The sequence below is a fragment of the Ictalurus punctatus genome, chromosome 18, assembly GCF_001660625.3.
Source record: "Ictalurus punctatus breed USDA103 chromosome 18, Coco_2.0, whole genome shotgun sequence".
In the NCBI taxonomy this organism is placed as follows: Eukaryota; Metazoa; Chordata; class Actinopteri; order Siluriformes; family Ictaluridae; genus Ictalurus; species Ictalurus punctatus.
The window spans coordinates 24230130-24249110 of NC_030433.2; the positions used below are offsets into that span (position 1 = coordinate 24230130).

The 18981-nt window shown below is 42.7% G+C and overlaps 1 protein-coding gene across 3 annotated transcripts in view; it reads left to right on the forward strand.

The window, feature by feature from the left end:
• The window catches only part of LOC108278460 (gamma-aminobutyric acid receptor subunit alpha-3), a 116435-nt gene that overhangs the window by 73680 nt on the left and 23774 nt on the right, over positions 1–18981 (forward strand). For all 3 annotated transcript variants that reach the window (XM_017491857.3, XM_017491856.3, XM_017491858.3), the window contains 2 exons: positions 11532–11614; positions 16656–16799. In XM_017491857.3, the coding sequence (XP_017347346.1) occupies positions 11532–11614; positions 16656–16799 (227 nt within the window). The remainder of the gene's footprint in view (positions 1–11531; positions 11615–16655; positions 16800–18981) is intronic.

Below are 18981 nucleotides of genomic sequence, written 5' to 3' on the forward strand. Positions count from 1 at the left end.
TTGTCATGACAGGCTCAGTCTAGACTCAATTTGTATGAATGGCCATTTAACAGTGGGGTAGGTCTGTCTGGCGTGTGAGAGTGAAGTAATGGAACCATTAAACCATATGGATCATGAATGTTGCACTACGCTTTGAATAACTGGATAACAAAATGTGTGAGCTCCATGAAGACACGGTGTGTGAAGGTTGGAAGAAGGTAGAAGAACTCGAGTGTCCTGCACAGAACCCTGACCTCAACCCCACTGACTCATCACCTTTGGGAGGAACTGGAACTGGAGTCTCCTCACATCAACATCAGCGCCTGACCTCAACCTCACTAACGCTCCTGTAGCTGAACGAATACGGATCCCCACGGCCACGCCCCAAAATCTAATGCAAAGCCTTCCCAGAAGAGTGGAACATCTGGCCGATGTTCGTATAGTGTATATCATTTGACAAGTAACTGTTCAACAGACATCGTATATTTAGAGAGTGTACATCACGTATACTAGAGGAGTATTGCATGACGAACGTTCATGGACTCTTAAAAATCTACGCATGACTTGAGATGGAGACATGAGAGATTCACGGCTGTTTTACCCCTAAGCATCAGTCCAGCTTCCCTGATTGTGAAGCACAGTCTTGCATAGTGAATGAGAGTTTTAAAATGTTCCCCAGCATTATTTCTCCTCTGTGGAGTTCTCAGGCCTCAGTTCACACTGACACACATGTCACTAATCCTAAAAGTACTCCGACACAAAAATCGAAGAAAATAAATCCATACGTTCAACGTGTGCCAAGGGAAATGATACCGCCTCAGCGAAATAAATTTGTCTGCAGGACCATCTTAACATGGCTTTGGGATTTTCCTTGCTAAGTAGTTGCTAAATCTGCAAGCATAAGCACTTCGGCTAATTTTAGATGAAGGATGAGGACAAGAAGAAAAAAAATCAACGTGCCAAAGACCCTACAACTACAACAACAACGACAAAAAAAACGGTGTTGTTTTTTTACAGTAAAAAAGACTGTGTCCTCCTGCTGATTAGATACACTCCTCCCACATGGGATCGACTACCGTTTAGTTTTGTTCCGTCGTTGGATTGCAAGTCCAATCTGTATCTGAGGAACTGAAGTAATCTATGTTTAAGGAGATGGTGGATAAACCATTTACATCCTTTCACTACAAAATACAAAACAATAAATCAAATTAAATTGTGTTCATCGCTACAACGATAGCGTTTGGGAAAACACATCCCTTGCAGTTAGAACTGGTACAGAATGTACAGAAAATCTACTTGTGAGTAGAAAGTGTGAAATGATCGACATTTGAACACACTCGACTATTCAAGAGTAAAAGTAAATACTTTGGACAAAAATTAACATGACTTTTTAATTATCTTGTCAGATCTTTGGGACGTTTTGGGAAGTGTTCGACTTGCTACATAGCTAACGTTTGATAACTCTGTCAGAATTAACGAGGTGGCCTTAGCAACAACAAAAAAAACTAGCTAGCAAATTCGCCAGACTTTAAAATTAGCTCGCGTTAACGTGCTTCTTAAATTTGTTGGCGAATTTTTTTTTTTTTTTTCTGCGGGAGGCGAATCCAGCCTCGGTAAATCCAGCGAAACAGAACATTAGCTCACAGAGACCACGTAGCATAGTTTTACACAGCTTCATTTGAAAAATTAAAAAATTTTGATTCGATTGGTGTAGAAAAATATCTCACGATTTGTAACTAGCATCATGAAGGTTTAATGAAAATATACGGAACAAAAATGATGCGTTTTGTTTGTTGTTTTGTAAATTTACTCGAGTAAAAATCCATGTATTCAGTTTCAGTAAGATCTGAGTAAAGTACAACTCCTCCAAAATAATCCGTAAGTACAGTAATGAAGTATGAAGTATTTTTCCTTCCCTGCTGGTGAGTAGAAAGTATTTTTTCCTCCTTTTACACATTTCCCTCACAACATGACTTATTTCATCAGGTGTTCTGTTACAGCAGAAAGAGCACAGGGACCAGAACAGCCCGTAAATGTAGACCATTTCGCAATGCGCCGACGTGTTTATGAGTTTTCCTTTTTCACTGTTGATGAGTTCAGGCCTCGTGTAAGGGTCACACTCTCGGGTTCCGTTAAACTTATTTCCTCTATTAATATAAACTGCACTTTCAATGTATCACAATACATTGCAAAGGAAGGATGGATAGATATAATACACCAGAAGTGCATTTACTCGAGAGCGGCCGTGCTGTCTGGGTGGGAGGGGCATACTCTTTCTCCACTGTCAATCACAGTGGCACTAGCCAATCGTAGGCATCTGTGAGGTTGCGTATGCGGAAGAGGGCGGATAGCGCTTTGCTCAGACTGTGTTACGCAGCCATGTGACGCAGCCTGAGCAGCAGTTTGAACAGATCTGAGTTTGAAGTGTCTCAGAGGAAGCACGTGTTATGCTGCAATCCATTCTACTCAAAACTCGGAAAAGTCGATTTTCCCGAGTTCGGATCTAAGCACGTCGGAGTGCTTCGGCTTGGAAAAACCCGGACGGCAACTCGACTCGACCGCCTTGTTCATCTTTGCCTGTAATAAACATAGAAAAAACATTAAAAACATCTTTGTACGACACAAATTCAAGATTTATTCATTATAAAATGAAATATGAAGGGAAACGTTCACTGGCTGTTGTACTCTGCCATATTGTTGTGACATGAGGTGTGTTTACGCCAGAGAACTTGGGCAAGGTGGATGTTGCTCGTGTTCCCGAATCACCATCCCGTTGCACTTTTCCATGTCGGAGGTCAGGTTTTTTTCAAGCGTACAATAGATTGGAGAGAGCTGGCTACTGGAAGAGAGATTTGGGGGGTGTGAATGAATTCTCCATATGGCTCACACATCCGTCGTGTCCTTGTAGTAAGCGTTTAACAGATGCAAGGATCTTGCAGACACACTTGAAAGGACGTCATACAGAACATTCCAGGTGGAGGCTAAACTGAGAAGGAAGGTGTGAAATCTGGTGCCTCTACAGTCCTCCTTGCTTCACATTGATAACACGTATATTCCTGCACACCTCCCTGACGGATGAGACGTGATTTATCGAGGACTCGTTCAGTTCGACAGAAGCGACGGGTGAAGAGCCTGGATGAAGCAAGCAGCTCTTGTCCAGGAGGAAAATTAATGAGGAAGGGTGACTCGGCACTGAATCACTCAAGATTCTCTTCAGTTTATTAAATTTAAGGCCATGTCTGAAGTGTCTGGACAGGCTCGGTGCTCCGTAATCACATTCCTCACTGAATCGCAGTTTAAAGGTTTCTGATCCTGAGTGCAAAGGTGACACGGCATTGACTATTTATAGACATGTATAGATGCGCTAATTGAAAGTAATTGATGCAACTGGAATATTTATCAGCGTGCTTAATTAAATTGTCCCAAAGTGACTCCACATCCCATTTATCTTCCCAGATAAATCCAAAGGGAGAAGTATAATACACAAGCCTTTGTATGGCTTGGCAGAAGAAGTTGGCCACTGGGACCCTTTGGCTGTGTTCAGTCACCCTGACCTCTCGATGGCATTCATATCCTGTCTGGGCGGCCAGCCGTGGCAGTTTGTTAGCCTGGGATTAGATGGCACTGGGGAGCACAGAGAGCAACCTGCCTCTCTTTCCTTAGCCTAGCCTCCTGAGCTGGCCCTGACCCAGCACTCAATACCAGTCTGCTCAGGTTAGGATTTAATTGCATGTTCAGAGCTATAACAGGCTGTAACTTTAAAGCCTATTGGCAAAGTGCTGTCGCAGAGCCAATACTAACCCATGTATAATCTCCTTCGCTGGGAAAAAGTCCCAGGAGCACAGGGAAAGGACGAGGTAGGTTGTGTTCAGTAGCTTCAGAAGCATCGAGGTAGCTCTTAATGACCACTGTTACAGTAAGTAATTGTTGGACGTTAATGTCTGAAATCTTCTCACGTTCACATGTCTCCAGCAGTTCAGTTTCCACTGAAGCTTGTAATAATATTGGGTTATCCCTGCGTATAAAGAGTTTTCGGTGCAGTGGGTTCGGTGTAATCCTCTCAGAGGACATGCCAGGAGACATCCGATACGACCAGTTCAGCAGTCGTTATCATCAGCAATAACGCTCCCTCTTTAAATGTCCATTTAATGATCTGTCTCTCCAGGGATTTTGTAAAGTTATATCTCATCGAATTATGTTAGCACAATCAGCCAGGTTGTTCCTTAATCCCTGTTTAGGAAATGAACCGTATTAGTCCTTCCCCAATCAAAAACAAGGGTGTCGAGTATTATCATCGGAGTGACTGAGTAGCCGCCATCTCATTATGTACAGAGTCACTGCTTGTTCTTTGGGTCGGATCCTGTAGCGTCCAAGTCATTGTGCTGGATCTTGATATTGTCTGATGTTTTGGTTGCTTTTAAGGCATCTTCACCGTGTATTAAGTATTAAAAGAAACATTTAACATTCTATGAATACAAATAGGCTCCTTACCAACGATTTCCATTAGTCTAGCACAATGTTCCTCCAGCATTTCCTCCACAATCTTTACACATGAATTATATTACTGTATTACCGGTTACTGAACTTTAAAAGAAAAACACGTCCATGTTCTGTACTCGACAACAAGCCACTCACAAACTGTTCAGCTGTAGGTACAGTGGAGTGCTTCATGCAAGATTATTTTTTTAAGTAGACCCCCCATTACAAAAAAAAAAGCATTCCTGCTATGCTAGTGGACTAAAAATACGGGCCTTGCTCAGGGTTTCCAAGCAACAGGCTTTTGACGCAGATTAATACAATGCCACTAACGGCCCTGAACCGATCTGCCCCGGTACCTGTTCTTTTTCTCTTCCACGCTTACGCCACTCTTTCCGCATCTTTACTTAACCATAATTACAGAGACTGGTTATTGCTGAATGTCACAGTGTGTAAAAAGTGCACAGGGTTATTAATATAAAGACCTCATTCAGCCTGGCCTTAGGGCATGAAGAAACCAAAACACATACTCTCTAGACCTAGTCCACTTCTGGAGTTCCGCAGCTCTAAATAAAGCCCCTTGTTTTGGACACTGGTACCGATGGGACCTGATGTAATGAATCCCGTGGACATTCATCAAAACATGTCTAGTGCACTGTTCATAACTAGCCAAGCGGTGGCTGTCTCGGTGACCACAAGGCTTCTGAGATATTGATTTTTTTCCCTGACCGTGATTTAGTGTTTTTAAAATAAAAATAATGATAAACGATTTTATTATCCAGAAATGAGCCCTAAAAGAAAGAACAGGAAAACAGTCATTTACATCATTTCATGTTACAGGAGTGTAAAGTGAAATCCCATAGAGACGATTACATCGTTATACCGCACAAGCTCAGTAAGTCTCTTGTTGAAATAATCAGAATAATATTGAAAGTTTCATCACGTTTCAACAATAAATGAAATAAAATAAAATCACACTTTAAATACAAAACAAATTTGATATCTATTCTATTTCAGGTATTTTAATAGTATTCCTGATGAAACTTTACATTTGACACGTTTCCGAATAGGCCAGACTCCGCGCTGGGGGCGTGGTTATTTTGAGTAACTACTGTAAGACTTGTTTGTCGATAGAAACTACTTATTAATACGGATATGAATTGAAATGAATGAGATGGAATGAGAAATACACGGGCATCAATTCCATTATTTACATTTTACCTTAGAATCCAATTTCAAATCGTGACTTTATCGCAATGTCTTTAAGACGTTGATGAACATACTTTCGATCTGGCGTGTCCGTGTTTTTTTTTTTTTAACAGGTAACGAACGAAATCCCTAACGAAGCTTCTAAACTGCCTCGGCACCTCCGAAGTGATGTCAGGAGCTCAGGAAGCGTGTCTCTTTCTGATGGATGAACAGACTGCAATGAAACCATGAGCCTTTATTTCCGCTACTTGGTCATTAAAATAATTTAAAATAGTTTGTTCTACAGTGCCGTTGAGTTCTCGAATTATAGCTGGATTGAGAGTACAGTTCCAGCTGTAAATGAAGTGAAGGGTTTATATTAATGCGCTCCTTCTAATACGTTATATCTTCTATCGTAACAGCTCATGTTCACACAATCCTAACTCACACTTGCTCTGAATTTAATTCTGTATCTTTCTGCCTCTTTTTCCTGAAAGCTGTTTATCTGCTTTCTGAAAGTCAGGTGTCTAGAATTGAGTCTTTTTTTTTTTTTCTCCTTTTGATTAAAAAGCCTGCTTAGATGACCTTTGGCTTTCCAAACGATGGGCTTCTTGAGCACTCAGAACACCTGCTCCGGTGATAAGAACATAAACATCGGAGCGTAGGCTAGTCCACATCCTCGTCTACAAGGGCTTGAAAATGGGATGGATCTTTTTTTTTTTTTGGGTTCTGTGGTGATGAGTCAGACTGAGACTTTGCCAATACACCTGCGTGTACAAAACCAGACAAACCAAGGCAACAGCAAAGTGCTCGCTGACCTTGAAAGTAGGAGAAGAGAACAAAAACCCGTTGTTTTCAATAAAAACGTCCATTGTCTGGCTGAGGACCTGACACCCACGGTCAGTGGGAAGTGGACGCAAAGAAAAACAGTTTGAATCAGTAAAACAACACAACTTGCAACACTGACAGCACGACAGACCTGCTACACACCTACACTATACAGACCCATATGTGGTTCTTCCCCAAACTGCTACCACAAAGTTGGAAGCACACGGTTGTATAGAACGTCCATAAGAACTAAGAATCTCAAGCACTGTTCCAGCACGACGATGCTCCTGTGCACAAAGAGTGCGAGCTCCATGAAGACACAGTGTGTGAAGGTTGGAAGAAGGTAGAAGAACTCGAGTGTCCTGTACAGAACCCTGACCTCAACCCCACTGACTCATCACCTTTGGGATGAACTGGAACTGGAGTCTCCTCACATCAACATCAGCTCCTGACCTCGACCTCACTAACGCTCCTGTAGCTGAACGAACACGGATCCCCACGGGATTTTAACATTATAAACATAAACCATTATTATGTTGCTTTGTAGACTTTTTTCTGTTTTCAGTGTCTCTGGTCTCTAGTACAATCGTAATAAACTCTCCACAAAGAGAGAACCCCAAACATATATTTGTGACTCCAAAGAATGCCTTAGCTTTTCTGATATTAGTTGTTTTTTTTATTTATTTATTTGTTTTTTTACGTCCAGAATCAGCCGAATCGCTGTCCTGAGCGAAAATATAATCAATTGACATGCAGTGTTAAGGTATAAAAAAAACTCTTAAGGAATATTTATTTATAAAGGTACGGTTTTGAAGCATGTAAAAGGGTTCAATATTGTGTATAGTTTTATTTTCACACGCCTTTTCAACATTCGAAACTCTCTTACAATTCTGACTTCGGGCACGTTTAAAAACTTGCCAAAATGCCAAAATAGGCACGGCTGTGAATTCTTTCTAAACACTTGTTTTTCTAGAGGAGGTCCTCTTTGCAGTGACGGAGATCTTCCTTTTGACTAAACATCCAACCAAACAAGCATTTTTAACACTCTTTCAACCCTAACCATAAGGTTTTCTATATATATATTTTTTGCTTCCGATGTAAGACTAATGAACTGTGAACAGTTATCCGGTTTGTCGTCTGTCTCCTGAACGACAGTCTCGTGTGTCGCACGTTCAGTAAAGCGTTCCCTGGAACAGTGATCATTTCAGCACAGCAGCATGGCGCAGTGGGAATACTGACTCTCAGCTCCTCTCATTGATCATCCTCCAAGTTCAAAACAATAATAAGTATGATGAACGCCGCTTTCAGAATTCCAGAATTCTTTCGTATACGTCAAGGGCGCTCCGACAGCGCCGAGCTCGAGGAGGTCATCCTTGATGAAGAGTCCGTTTGGCAGAGTGCGAACCGTTGACGATAACGAACACGCTCATGGATCGACTCGTGCTTTGCTGAGTGTGGCTGTTTCCAAAAGACGCCCGTTAGCACGATCGCCTTTGGGTCAGCGTAGTGTGAAGAAGTTTCGGGAACCTGGTTGATGCTCGTTAATTGATGTCAACGAGGCAAAAGTGCACCACAGTTCGTTTGCAAGGCCCTGAACATCATAGACGTTATGTCTGTATATTACCCAGGGGACACCAAGCTTTCTCTCATTAAGCACTTAAAAATGCTAGGACCTTGCAGTAGAAGAGATGAGAAGAGAGATAGGAATGACGGAGGAAGTATATAGATGCTTGTAAGCGTGTACTTAATGTACATAAAGTATATCTTGGGAACGAGCCTGGAATATCTGTCTTTATTTATTTATTTATTTATTTTTGATGAGAGCAGAAAAGCCGTCTTTCCTGACTTTGTGCTGCAAACTGTGGTTGCAATACCGTTCTGCTTGGTAGATTTACCCTGAGAAGTAGCTCAAGCTGTCATAAGGCACAGAGAAGTTACCCCATGGTTATGAAGTCATTAGTGCCATGAAAGTTTTTTCTGCTTCCCGGCGTATCGGAACTTAGCACTTCGCAACTGTTATGTCACGTGTCCCAAACTGTCGAACACTCAACCACTGAGAACCGTCTCGCTTTTTCAATGCTGCTATCATCCCAAAACCTCTAGCACTGGACAGACTCTGATATATTTTTACCCCCACTCTCCGGCTTGGCAAGATTTCTGCCAGCCAGAGCAGTTTTATAGCCCTCTCCGGGGTCCAGTTAGACGGAGACGTGGGATGAACACGTGGCTTTACTCCTGAATTCAGGCAGCTGAGGCTTCACATCTGGTCCGAAGTAACGAACGAGAGACAACTCGTTCCTGAAAAGCTCGGAAGCCGCAGCACTGCTGTTCACCGTGGGTAGAGTTAAACTAATAGGACTAGAGGGATATCGTGCTGCACGGTGAAATGAGTGAGAATTTATTAGAAGTTAGTGTTTTTGCGCAGTGAGGCACTGTATGGAAGACGAACTTGCATGAGGTTTCGGTTGCATGATAAGTTGGGTGAATTTGGTTAGAGATGGTGTTTAGAGAGGTGCCTTGCACCTCTGGTTTTGGGGGTTCGATTCCCGCCTCTGTGTGTGTGTGTGTGTGTGTGTGATTGTGCCCTGCAATGGATTGCCTCGAGTCCCCTGGGATCGGCTCCAGGATCCCTGAATTATTAATCCGTGAAGGAAATTATTTTGCCAGTTGCTCAAGTCAAGACAAAATAGTAAAGATAACAACGAATACATTCCAGTTCGAGAAAAATCTAGTTAGAGACACACTAGCAATAAAGTAAAAAAATAGAAATATTTGTTAATAAGTGAACAACTAGAGCAAAGAACTTAAGAGTGTAGGTAAAAAGAAATGTAGTGTAATGTAAGTGTAGAAATATACGTGCAAATAATACAAATGAAAATGTAGAAATTCTTTCTTCTTTTTTTTTTTTTTTGAAACAGCTAAATACCCAATCCAGTGATGAATAAATTCCTGTTATAAAGCAGATCGTTTCGGTTCTAAAATCGGATCGGCCGAGCTGCATTCGAAGCCGTTATAAAACGATTAATGCGGCAGGTTTTAAACCAATAAAACTGTTAGGATAAAGACCGCTGGAGTCTTCATGCTTACACTCGTGATCTGTTGTGCAACTCTCGCACCGAGTACACCATCTTTCACTTGGAGAGATCCGCGACGAAGAGCACGTGATCCACAAATCCGTCTTTGTCATGAAAATAAACGTGAGCGCCCTCTATCATGTCTAGCTGTAAAGGAAGAAGAAGCTAGAGGAATAAGAGAACGCTGTGGGGGAAATATCGCTCGGTGAGATGTGAGGATCGTCTGTTCTTCCGCACTAATAAACGGATGATAGACTGGATTCAGAGATCTGCTGCGCGGGACAGGAGTAGACTTTGATTTCCTCTCGTATCCTTATCGACTGTTTCTCAGATTACACATCAGCGGGAAAATCAAGCGCGCTTGAAAATATCGGCACCTCTGCGATTGCTCTCAGAGCATCACGTTATTGAACCGTTCACGTGGCTACACACCACGTTCACCTCCTCCTCCTCACACATGATCTCTTTAATCTGAATAACGTCTTCGGTTCCATCCCTAGCGTACGCTATATTTGCACAAAAAAAACACTGCTTTATTCCCACATGTAAAACAACATGTTTAAGTGTTCATTTTGTACTCGCACACTTAAGCTGTCATTTCCAGAGTTGTTTATTATCTAACGCATCAGGAAATTAGCGATCATTGAGGTCGTCATTGAGGTGTTGGGGTGTGTTAAAAGTGTACCAAAAAAAAAACACCACCAGAACCTTTTCACCTTTAAACAGTCAGCAGTTAGGAAATGCGAAGCAAGTTAGCATTACCCTCCAGTCATACAGCAGTGATGTGACTTTGATTCACCTCTGAGAATAAAGCTGTTCCACTTGCTAATTAGCAACTCAGAGGAGCTATTTATAGCTAGTTTCACCTTATCAACATCACCGCAGCATTGAAGTGTTAGCTTGCCTGGTGTAAAGTGTATGATGTGCTGCTGAAGAGAAGAATCGCTGAGTCATTCACTCTTACACTTACAGTACTCTCTTACACGTTCCAGCATGCGGTTTTTGGGCTGGATTACACTTTACGTTTGACTGCCGTTGAATTGTCAGTGTAATAAGAACATAATGTCGGGCTGCACATTTCACAAATGATCGTCTTGTACTTTTTGGAAATGTGCTGAACTTCCCGGACGATTTGAGTCTCTCGGTGTTGAGATGCGGAGCTGCGAGCCGCCCCAGATACACGCGATTTAAGCGAACGTGACAGTGTTTAAATTTGCAGTACACCTCTGAAATTCACACACTCGAGTGGTTTCTCGCGTTCACATTTCGCAGTCTTCGGCTCCATAAAAAAGATTTTGGAGACTTTTGACACATTTAAGGGCTTAATAAGCATTAACCCTTTCGTCCAGTCGAGTGAGGAAGGTTTTTAGGACCGATATGAGAAGTAAATCATCCAAATATTCAACATAGAGATCATGATCTTGATTTCTTTTCATCTCTGGACTATTTGCTGTCAGCGCAGCGTGCCTCTGGTAGCTTCTGCACAAAATTCAGCATTAAATTTGACTCAGGTGAACACCTTGGCTTTTTTTTTCTTTCTTCTTTTCATGCAATAGTTCTAAGCTCCATGACATGTCAAGAATGCTGTTAATTTTTTTTTTTCTTTTAATATAAGTGATATTTAGGGGAATTTTTATAATAAAAGTAATAATAAACATTCTAAGGAATCTGGATACGTTTGAATTTTTTTTTTTTTTTTTTGCATGAAATTGTCTTAAAATAAAATGTGCATGATTTTGAGATGTTTTTATTCCCAGAGACGTGTCAGTAAATGGAAATGTAACTGAAGAATAGTAAATAGCTCAATGCAGCCTTAAAACTCTGTGAGGCTTATATTCCGAAATGTTTTTATATTTTATATCACCGTGACAGATTAGGTCTCGGATTTACATTTGAAGCGGAACTGAAAGCGTTTATGTCTTTATGTTTAACTGGAGTTTACCTGTGGACACGTCATCGTTCTGTCGTTATCTCTTTTACGTGCAGATTAACTATTCATGCTGAGTGCCCCATGCATCTGGAAGATTTCCCCATGGATGCTCACGCCTGCCCGCTCAAGTTTGGAAGCTGTAAGTGTTTTTGTTTTTTTTTCTCTCTTTATCAGCGTGATTGGTATTCATAAAGCAGCTCGGATGAAATCGACCGCCTCCAGCTGCTCGTACCGCTCTGTGTTGATGCGCTAAAATGGCACAACCGGTTCAGAAACGTTGCCCTTATTACAAAGATGACTAACTGTCTTAGAGGGCCGGCATGGTGCTCAGGTTTGCCCTTGGTACAGTACGATCACAGCCGAACTCATTTTCATCTAGTGTGCAGGATTAATAAGGTGTGTTACAGTTCTCTAATGTAAACGATGCAGATGGTAAAATTGTCTAAGACCTGATATCCAGCTTACCTTGAATTGCTTCAGTTCAGGTCGTTGACTGTGGCGTGGTTGTTAGTGTCAGACCGGCTGGTTTGAGTGTTTCAGAAACTGCTGACCTCCTGAGGTTTACACACACAACAGCCTCTAGAGTTTGATAATAATGATGATGATGATGATGATGATGAGTCTTTATTAATCACGTATACATTACAGCAGAGTGAAATTCTTTTCTTCGCATATCCCAGCATGTCAGGAAGTTGGGGTCAGAGCGCAGGGTCAGCTATGATACAGCGCCCCCTGGAGCAGAGAGGGTTAAGGGCCTTGCTCAAGGGCACAACAGTGGCAGTTTGGCAGTACTGGGGCTCGAGCCCCTGACCTTCTGATCAGTAACCCAGAGCCTTAACTATCAAGCCACCACATAATACAGAATAGAACAAAAACAATAAAACATTCAGAAAGCATCAGTTCTGCAGGCGGAGGAGAACGGCCTGAGTGATTTGAGCTGACAGAAAGGCTATGGTAACTCAAATAACAACTTTTTACAACCGTGGTGAGCTGAATAGCGTCGAGGCCACATCAGATTCCAATTCTGTTGGCCAAGAACAGACATCTGAGACTACGGTGGGCATGGACTCACCCAACTGGACAGGTCTGATGAATTCTGATGTCTGCTGCACAGTCAGAATTTGTACACCATGTTCCCAGTTGAGGCTGGTGGTGGTGGTGTAATGATGTGGGGAATGTTTTCTTGCCAAACATCGGAACCCTTCATACCTATGACCCCCACCATTCATCGATACTGACCACGTACACCAACTTTGTCGCAATTTGCCATCTTATAACGTCTCATTCCTGCATAATAACGTCACAAACTCTTCTCGAAGCGGTTCCATGAACTTAACGGTGAGTTCAGGGGACTTCAGTGGCCTCTCCAGTGACCAGATCTGGATCTGAAAGAGCACCGCGGGGGTGTGGCGATGAATGTCCATCTCACAGATCTGCAGCAATTTACGTGATGCAGTCATGCCAACGTGGACCAAAGGGATGTATTCAACACTTTGTGGAATTTATGCAACTGTGAATTTCAAGACTGTAAATCTGATTATTTTCGAACTTTTTCTTAAAAAAGTGTGCCCATTTCTTTCTGAAATACACAAGTTTAAATTAAGAATGTAGCCACAGGCACTGGAGATCTCCGTGATGCAGCGGTCATGTCACCATGAATAGAACATCCCCCTCAGGCGATAAAACAAAAGGCTTCCATTCCTGCATATTCAGCCGCACCTCCCTCCTTCCAACCGACGGCCCTCATTACGTAGGGCTCAGCACAGAGGGGCATCTCATCTGATCCTTCTGCATATCATCGGAAATCAGTCTGAAAAGATGGTGAACAATCGGCTCTTTTACGCAACCGATGCTGTACGATCTGCGAGTAATTAGCAGCTTTTGTTAGCGACTGACAATTATGAGCGTGCTCCCTCTTGCCTCCCCCTCCTGCATGTACCCTCTCATTCCCTAATCACTGCCTACTTCCATTTTAGCTTACGCTGCCTGTCAAACTGTGCTCGGCAATCACCTGATACTTTTTTTTTTAATACACTTTGAACTTTAGATCTTGAAAATCAGCAAAGCAGGAGAAGCGGGCGATTTATTTCAGGTTTGAATGAAGCAGCGATGCTGAGGGCCTAGAAAATCGTTTTTATGTGTGTGGGCACTTCTAACGTCCTTCCATTTTTATTTTACAAAATATATAGTATGACAGAGAAAGAATTTATTTAAACGCAAGAGTTTCCCAAAGAGACGAACGCTACATACGGTTATGTAAAATGGGAAATATTGAAGGTGGGTAAGAGTTGGCACTACGCGGTCACGCCGATGTTTAAACCTACTGTACTGATGCTGCATGCTACATTAGACGTAACCGACTAACATGTCTATGTCGACTGAGCCGAAGATCTATCAACTATTTTAAAGAAGTAACGGGATTTTTTATTTACTGCTGATGCTGTGAGTACGACGTCGGGATTGAGGACAGCTTCCCAACTCACGGAAAAGTTGGTAAAAGAAAAATAAATTTGCGCCAAAAGTATCGAACAAAGAAGATAAACAGTCTGAAACTGAAAGCAGTGAACTCGGGGGCAAAAATTTAACACAAATAAACAAATAAACAGCGTTCTTTCTTTCTGAGCTTCCTTATCGCTAATCGTGATGAATGTGCCGCCAGAGTTTTCGTTTACGCTACACAAGTCCACGTTCGCCATTCTGGCGCACATCTCACGTGTGGGTGGGGCTTAACAGTTATTAACTCTCATTGGCTAGTGAGATTTGGATGCGAGTTCACTGTTTTCCGTTTCAGACTGTTCTTCTTCTTTCTCATCGTATATGTCTTCGTTTCTCGAAAAGTTTGTTACGTGCAATACTTTTGGCACAAATTTAATTCCGTAGAAAGTCACGGGTACAAACGTTTACTCGACTGCATGAATAGCGAATAGTATTAATTGATCAATGAAAGACTTTGAGGAACTTTTAATCCAGCCCTATTTATGTTGGTCAGTAGTCATGTGCCGTTTAGCGACGAACTCCTCCAGCTAAGTTTTAAGTTTAAAACGGGCACAAGGTGCACAAGAATAACACACCGACTCGGGACGAAGGAAGCGCTCGGTGCTTGCAGAAGCGAAGATGTGCGTACAATACGCAATTCCGCGCAATTCGCGGCACGTTGTGCTCATCTGTAGCATCCACGCTCACCGATACTTCTCTGAGTGCTCAGGTCGACCATCCTCACGCTCATACAGATGCAGAATACCAAAAGAACATCCAGCTCTGCGAGAGGAAGTGCCTGGCTGATGAGGGAGGTCAGAGGAGAATGGCAAAAAGCATCTCAAAACACAGCCTTGACTCGGATGAGCAGCGACCACTTGGGGTTCCTCTCGTGTCAGCTAAGAACAGGAATATTAAAGTGGGTAGGAATTGCTTTGAACATCGTTCAGCATGGGTAGGATTATTCGTGTTTGATGTTCAGATGTGTATTGATTATATTCAAGAAGGAGTTTAAAGTTTCCTTTCCTTTCTCCTCGCTTTCTCTCTTGGTGTTCCGGCTTTAAATGAAGTGACTAAATTTAAGGTTGTCCTCGTTCTATTCGCTGAAAGCGGGTGACACTTTTGCCCTTTTCACTCCCTATAAGCTGGACTGAGTGTAAATAAACCTCTCTGTGCTCGCTGCCCGCTTCAGCCGTCTATCAAACGTCTGAACAATACACTTCATCGCCAATTGCAATTAATTATAGATGAAGCAGCATTAAATTTGATGTGTTGAGCCTTTGATTAACGGTTTTCCAACTGAATAAAATAATATCTTTTCTCTCTGGCCATCAAAATTTCATCAGCAAACCCTCGGATGGTGTGTGAATTTGGTTTCTGTTCCAAATCTGCCCCCCGCCCCCCCCCCCCCCCCCCCCCCCCCCCACAGTTATTGATGTATATACCTTCAGCATCATGTAAGAGTAATTTCATGTATTGATTGCTCCCTTTGGTTATATACCAAGTGAATCTGATATCGATATTTGTTCTAAAGGGTTTATATTGGAAGATGAAGCTCGCATTTTAAAGCAGAGAGCTCTGTGTAACTGTTAGCACTAGCACTGCTTGATAATTAAGATTTAATGTGTATGGGTTTATGTATATAAATACATGAAGTACATGCGACAATGGAGCGTTTTGCAGAGATGGTTTGGGTTCATCTTTCCTCTTAGAGGGAACATTAATGAACAATGAAGCATTTTTTAAAAATCCAGATGGGTGTGGTCTATTCCTTGATGACCCCGCCCCCACCCACAGGACGCACGTGCTCAGTAAATGGTTTGATGAGCATTTATATGTTTGAGAATATGGGCAGGTGTGAAGCCCTGAGTAACTTTGGCAAGGGCCACATTGCTATGGTCAGAGCACTTAGTCTCGGCCAGCAGTGTTGAGTACTGACGAACAGCGGTCTGAGGAGGCACAAATCACGAACCGGCAGCAACGTGTCATTCGCCCAAGGCTCATCGATGCACGGGGACAACGAAGGCCACCCTCTCCTGTCAAAACCGACAGAAGGGCTAACATTATCATTACAGGAGGAACATGTCACAACACACAGTGCATCGCACCCTGCTGCGTATGGGGCTTCATAGCACATGACGAATAGCCCGAGGTGTTGATTTCAAATTCCTCCAAATTCCCCAGATCTCAATCCGATCCGGGACTTAAAGGATCTGCTGCTAACATCTCGGTGCCAGATACCACAGGGCACCTTCAGAGGTCTTGCAGAGCCCATGACTCTGCAGGTCGGAGCTGTTTTGGCGGGACATGGAGGACCAGCGGGATATTATTCAGTTGAAGTCAAGTCTCCATCCTGCTTTTCGTTCTCGTTGAAGTTGATCCCAGAAAGAGTCGACCCCAAAGCGTCGGAGTCGATCCCACACACTGAAAACGATTCAAGCAGGATGAATTTCAGTTAAAGAGACAACTAGATGTTTGGATATTTATTTATTTTGTCTGGCTGGAAGTGAAAAACCAAGACTTCAAACATATAGTTGCCAAAAAAAAAAAAAGTAGGAAATTGTTCGGAAGCAGTAAAAAATATACAAAGTAGTATCACTTTGCTTTAATTTGCATGTTTCGTTTGCATGTAGTAATGTTCTGGTGAAAAGAAATACTCTGTATTTTTGTAAAAATGAATGTTCACCATCAGCTGTCTCTCTCAGATGCTTACACCAACAACGAGGTGGTCTACATCTGGACTGCGGATGATGAGAAGTCCGTGTCCGTGGCTCCAGATGGCTCTCGTCTCAACCAGTATGACCTGCTGGGACACGTCATAGGCAAAGAGACCATCAGCTCTAGCACAGGTAGCGATTAGCATGACTGAAAAATATAAATCTACAGTAGTCACCAGAAGCAAAATGTACTGCATGAGGAATGCTTACAGTAGTGTAACGCTCAAAATATTTGGCTATCTACTCAAAATGGGCGTGGTCTAGACCAGAAATGGAAGTTTTATTCACCTCCTGAACTTGTAAAGTTCCTCAACCTCAGCTACAACCAGACGCCCCGTGGAACTTTCCGAACAGCGTTCTAACTAATGTAGCAGAGTAAGCTGGGGAACTATCTTTCAAAACAGTATATTTTGTTTATAGTTGGCAGCAATACTCACCTAATAACGTTTAATCAGATTTACTTGTTAGACTTTCTAGAAAGACCAGAAAAGCTCGCCGGAAGTGCTCTCAGGATCGACTACGAAGCCCAGACGCAGTGCCGCTGCGAATCGAAACAGAGTCTGTACTCCTGCAAGATTCACCACGAAGATTTGCCGTATCCTACGTGCTCTATAAATGAAAGCATTTCGTTTTCTTTGATGGATTTCAGGCCAGTTTGTCCACAGATATACTAGAAGTATGGTTTTGTTTTGGAGCTCAGTAAGGTAGAGTTCGAGGTCAGGCTGCTGAAGCACACACTCTAGAGCGATCTGCTTCTTATTTTGTACATGAACGATGTCGGGAAGAACCGTGAGCTTTATATGACGTGGGAAAACGTCGGAATACTGCGCTTACTATTCATATCCGTGTTAATCTTCACGTCAGCACGATCTGATCTTTCCAATCAGACTAATGTGTCCATATTCCGTTCCTGTAATTATGTTGCTGTAAATACATCGTATCTTGGGTTCATGTGTGGTAGAGGTCATCTTTTACCCTCAGGAGGTGAATTCGCCTAAACAAACAACAAAGGAATCTTTAAATTTATTCATAAACCTGTATCGATCTGACGGAGGCGCAGCACTCCTATTCCAATTTTCAATTTCAAAACTTCTCTTTTTGGTTTATGAACAGCAAGACGACCTGCCTGGATAAACTTTCTGTACGTGTGTGTGTGTGTGTGTGTGTGTGTGTGTGCCCAGCATACGCTTACAAATTCCATTTGTGTCCGTTTGTAAAGTAATTTATCTGGCCTGCTTTGCAAGCACTGAGCTCATCGATTGCTTTCTGCCGCAGTTATTGGGGCCACTGCGGCCCGGGTGAAGAGTGAAGGGCTTGTTGATTGTGTTTCTGTGAGCTTTTGTGCTGGAAATGTGTATTTTTCGTTCCATTCTCCGATCACCAGACCTGACGTCTGGAAAAATTAAAAGGTTAAAAGAAAAAAAGAAAGGTTTCCGCTCAAATAAAAACATTTCTCCAGTTCCTGTCTCATAGAGTGTGACGTGAAGGATGCACGCGCTTAACAGCTCTTCCTGACACGGATTCAGACGAGCGTCTCTCGTTAGCAGAACCGCTCAGACCTCGGACTCTCTCTCTCACTGTCTCTCTCTCTGTCTCTCTCTCTCTGTCTCTCTCTCTCTCCCTCTGTCTCTCTCTCTGTGTCTCTCTCTCACTGTCTCTCTCTCTGTCTATCTCTCCCTCACTGTCTCTCTCTCTCCTTCTCTCTCTCTCACTGTCTCTCTCTCTGTCTCTCTCGCTCTCTGTCTCTCTCTCTCTCCCTCTCTCTCTCACTGTCTCTCTCTCTCTGTCTCTCTCTCCTTCTCTCTCTCTCACTGTCTCTCTATCTCTCTCTCTGTCTCTCTCTCACTGTCTCTCTCTCTGTCTCTCTCTCTCTCCCTCTCTCACTGTCTCTCTCTCTGTCTCTCTCTCGCTCTCTATCCGTTTTGAAGGACAGAGTGTCTTGAAAGTGTCCACAAAAAAACCAAAAACATGTAAACATCATCCAACGCCAGGAGCAGTGCGAGTTTATCAAAGAGCACATGCTCTGACTTAAGATTGAGCTGCTCATGAATTTTTTAAGTAAAAGGCAAAATATTCCCCCAACCTTCTGGATCTCTAATGTGGAAAAGAACCGTTCAGATAAAAAGCCGTGCAGTCGGATGGGAGGAAGGTGATGTCTAGTCGTGTCCTATTTAAAACCAATCCTAAGATTTATGTGAATCGGCAACGAATTACATCCAACTTGCCGGTTTGGACGATTATTCGTTCGTTTAATCTTAAATCCTGTATTCTGGCGGTGGCATTTCTCAGAGACAGGCTTGCGTGATGTTGGGTT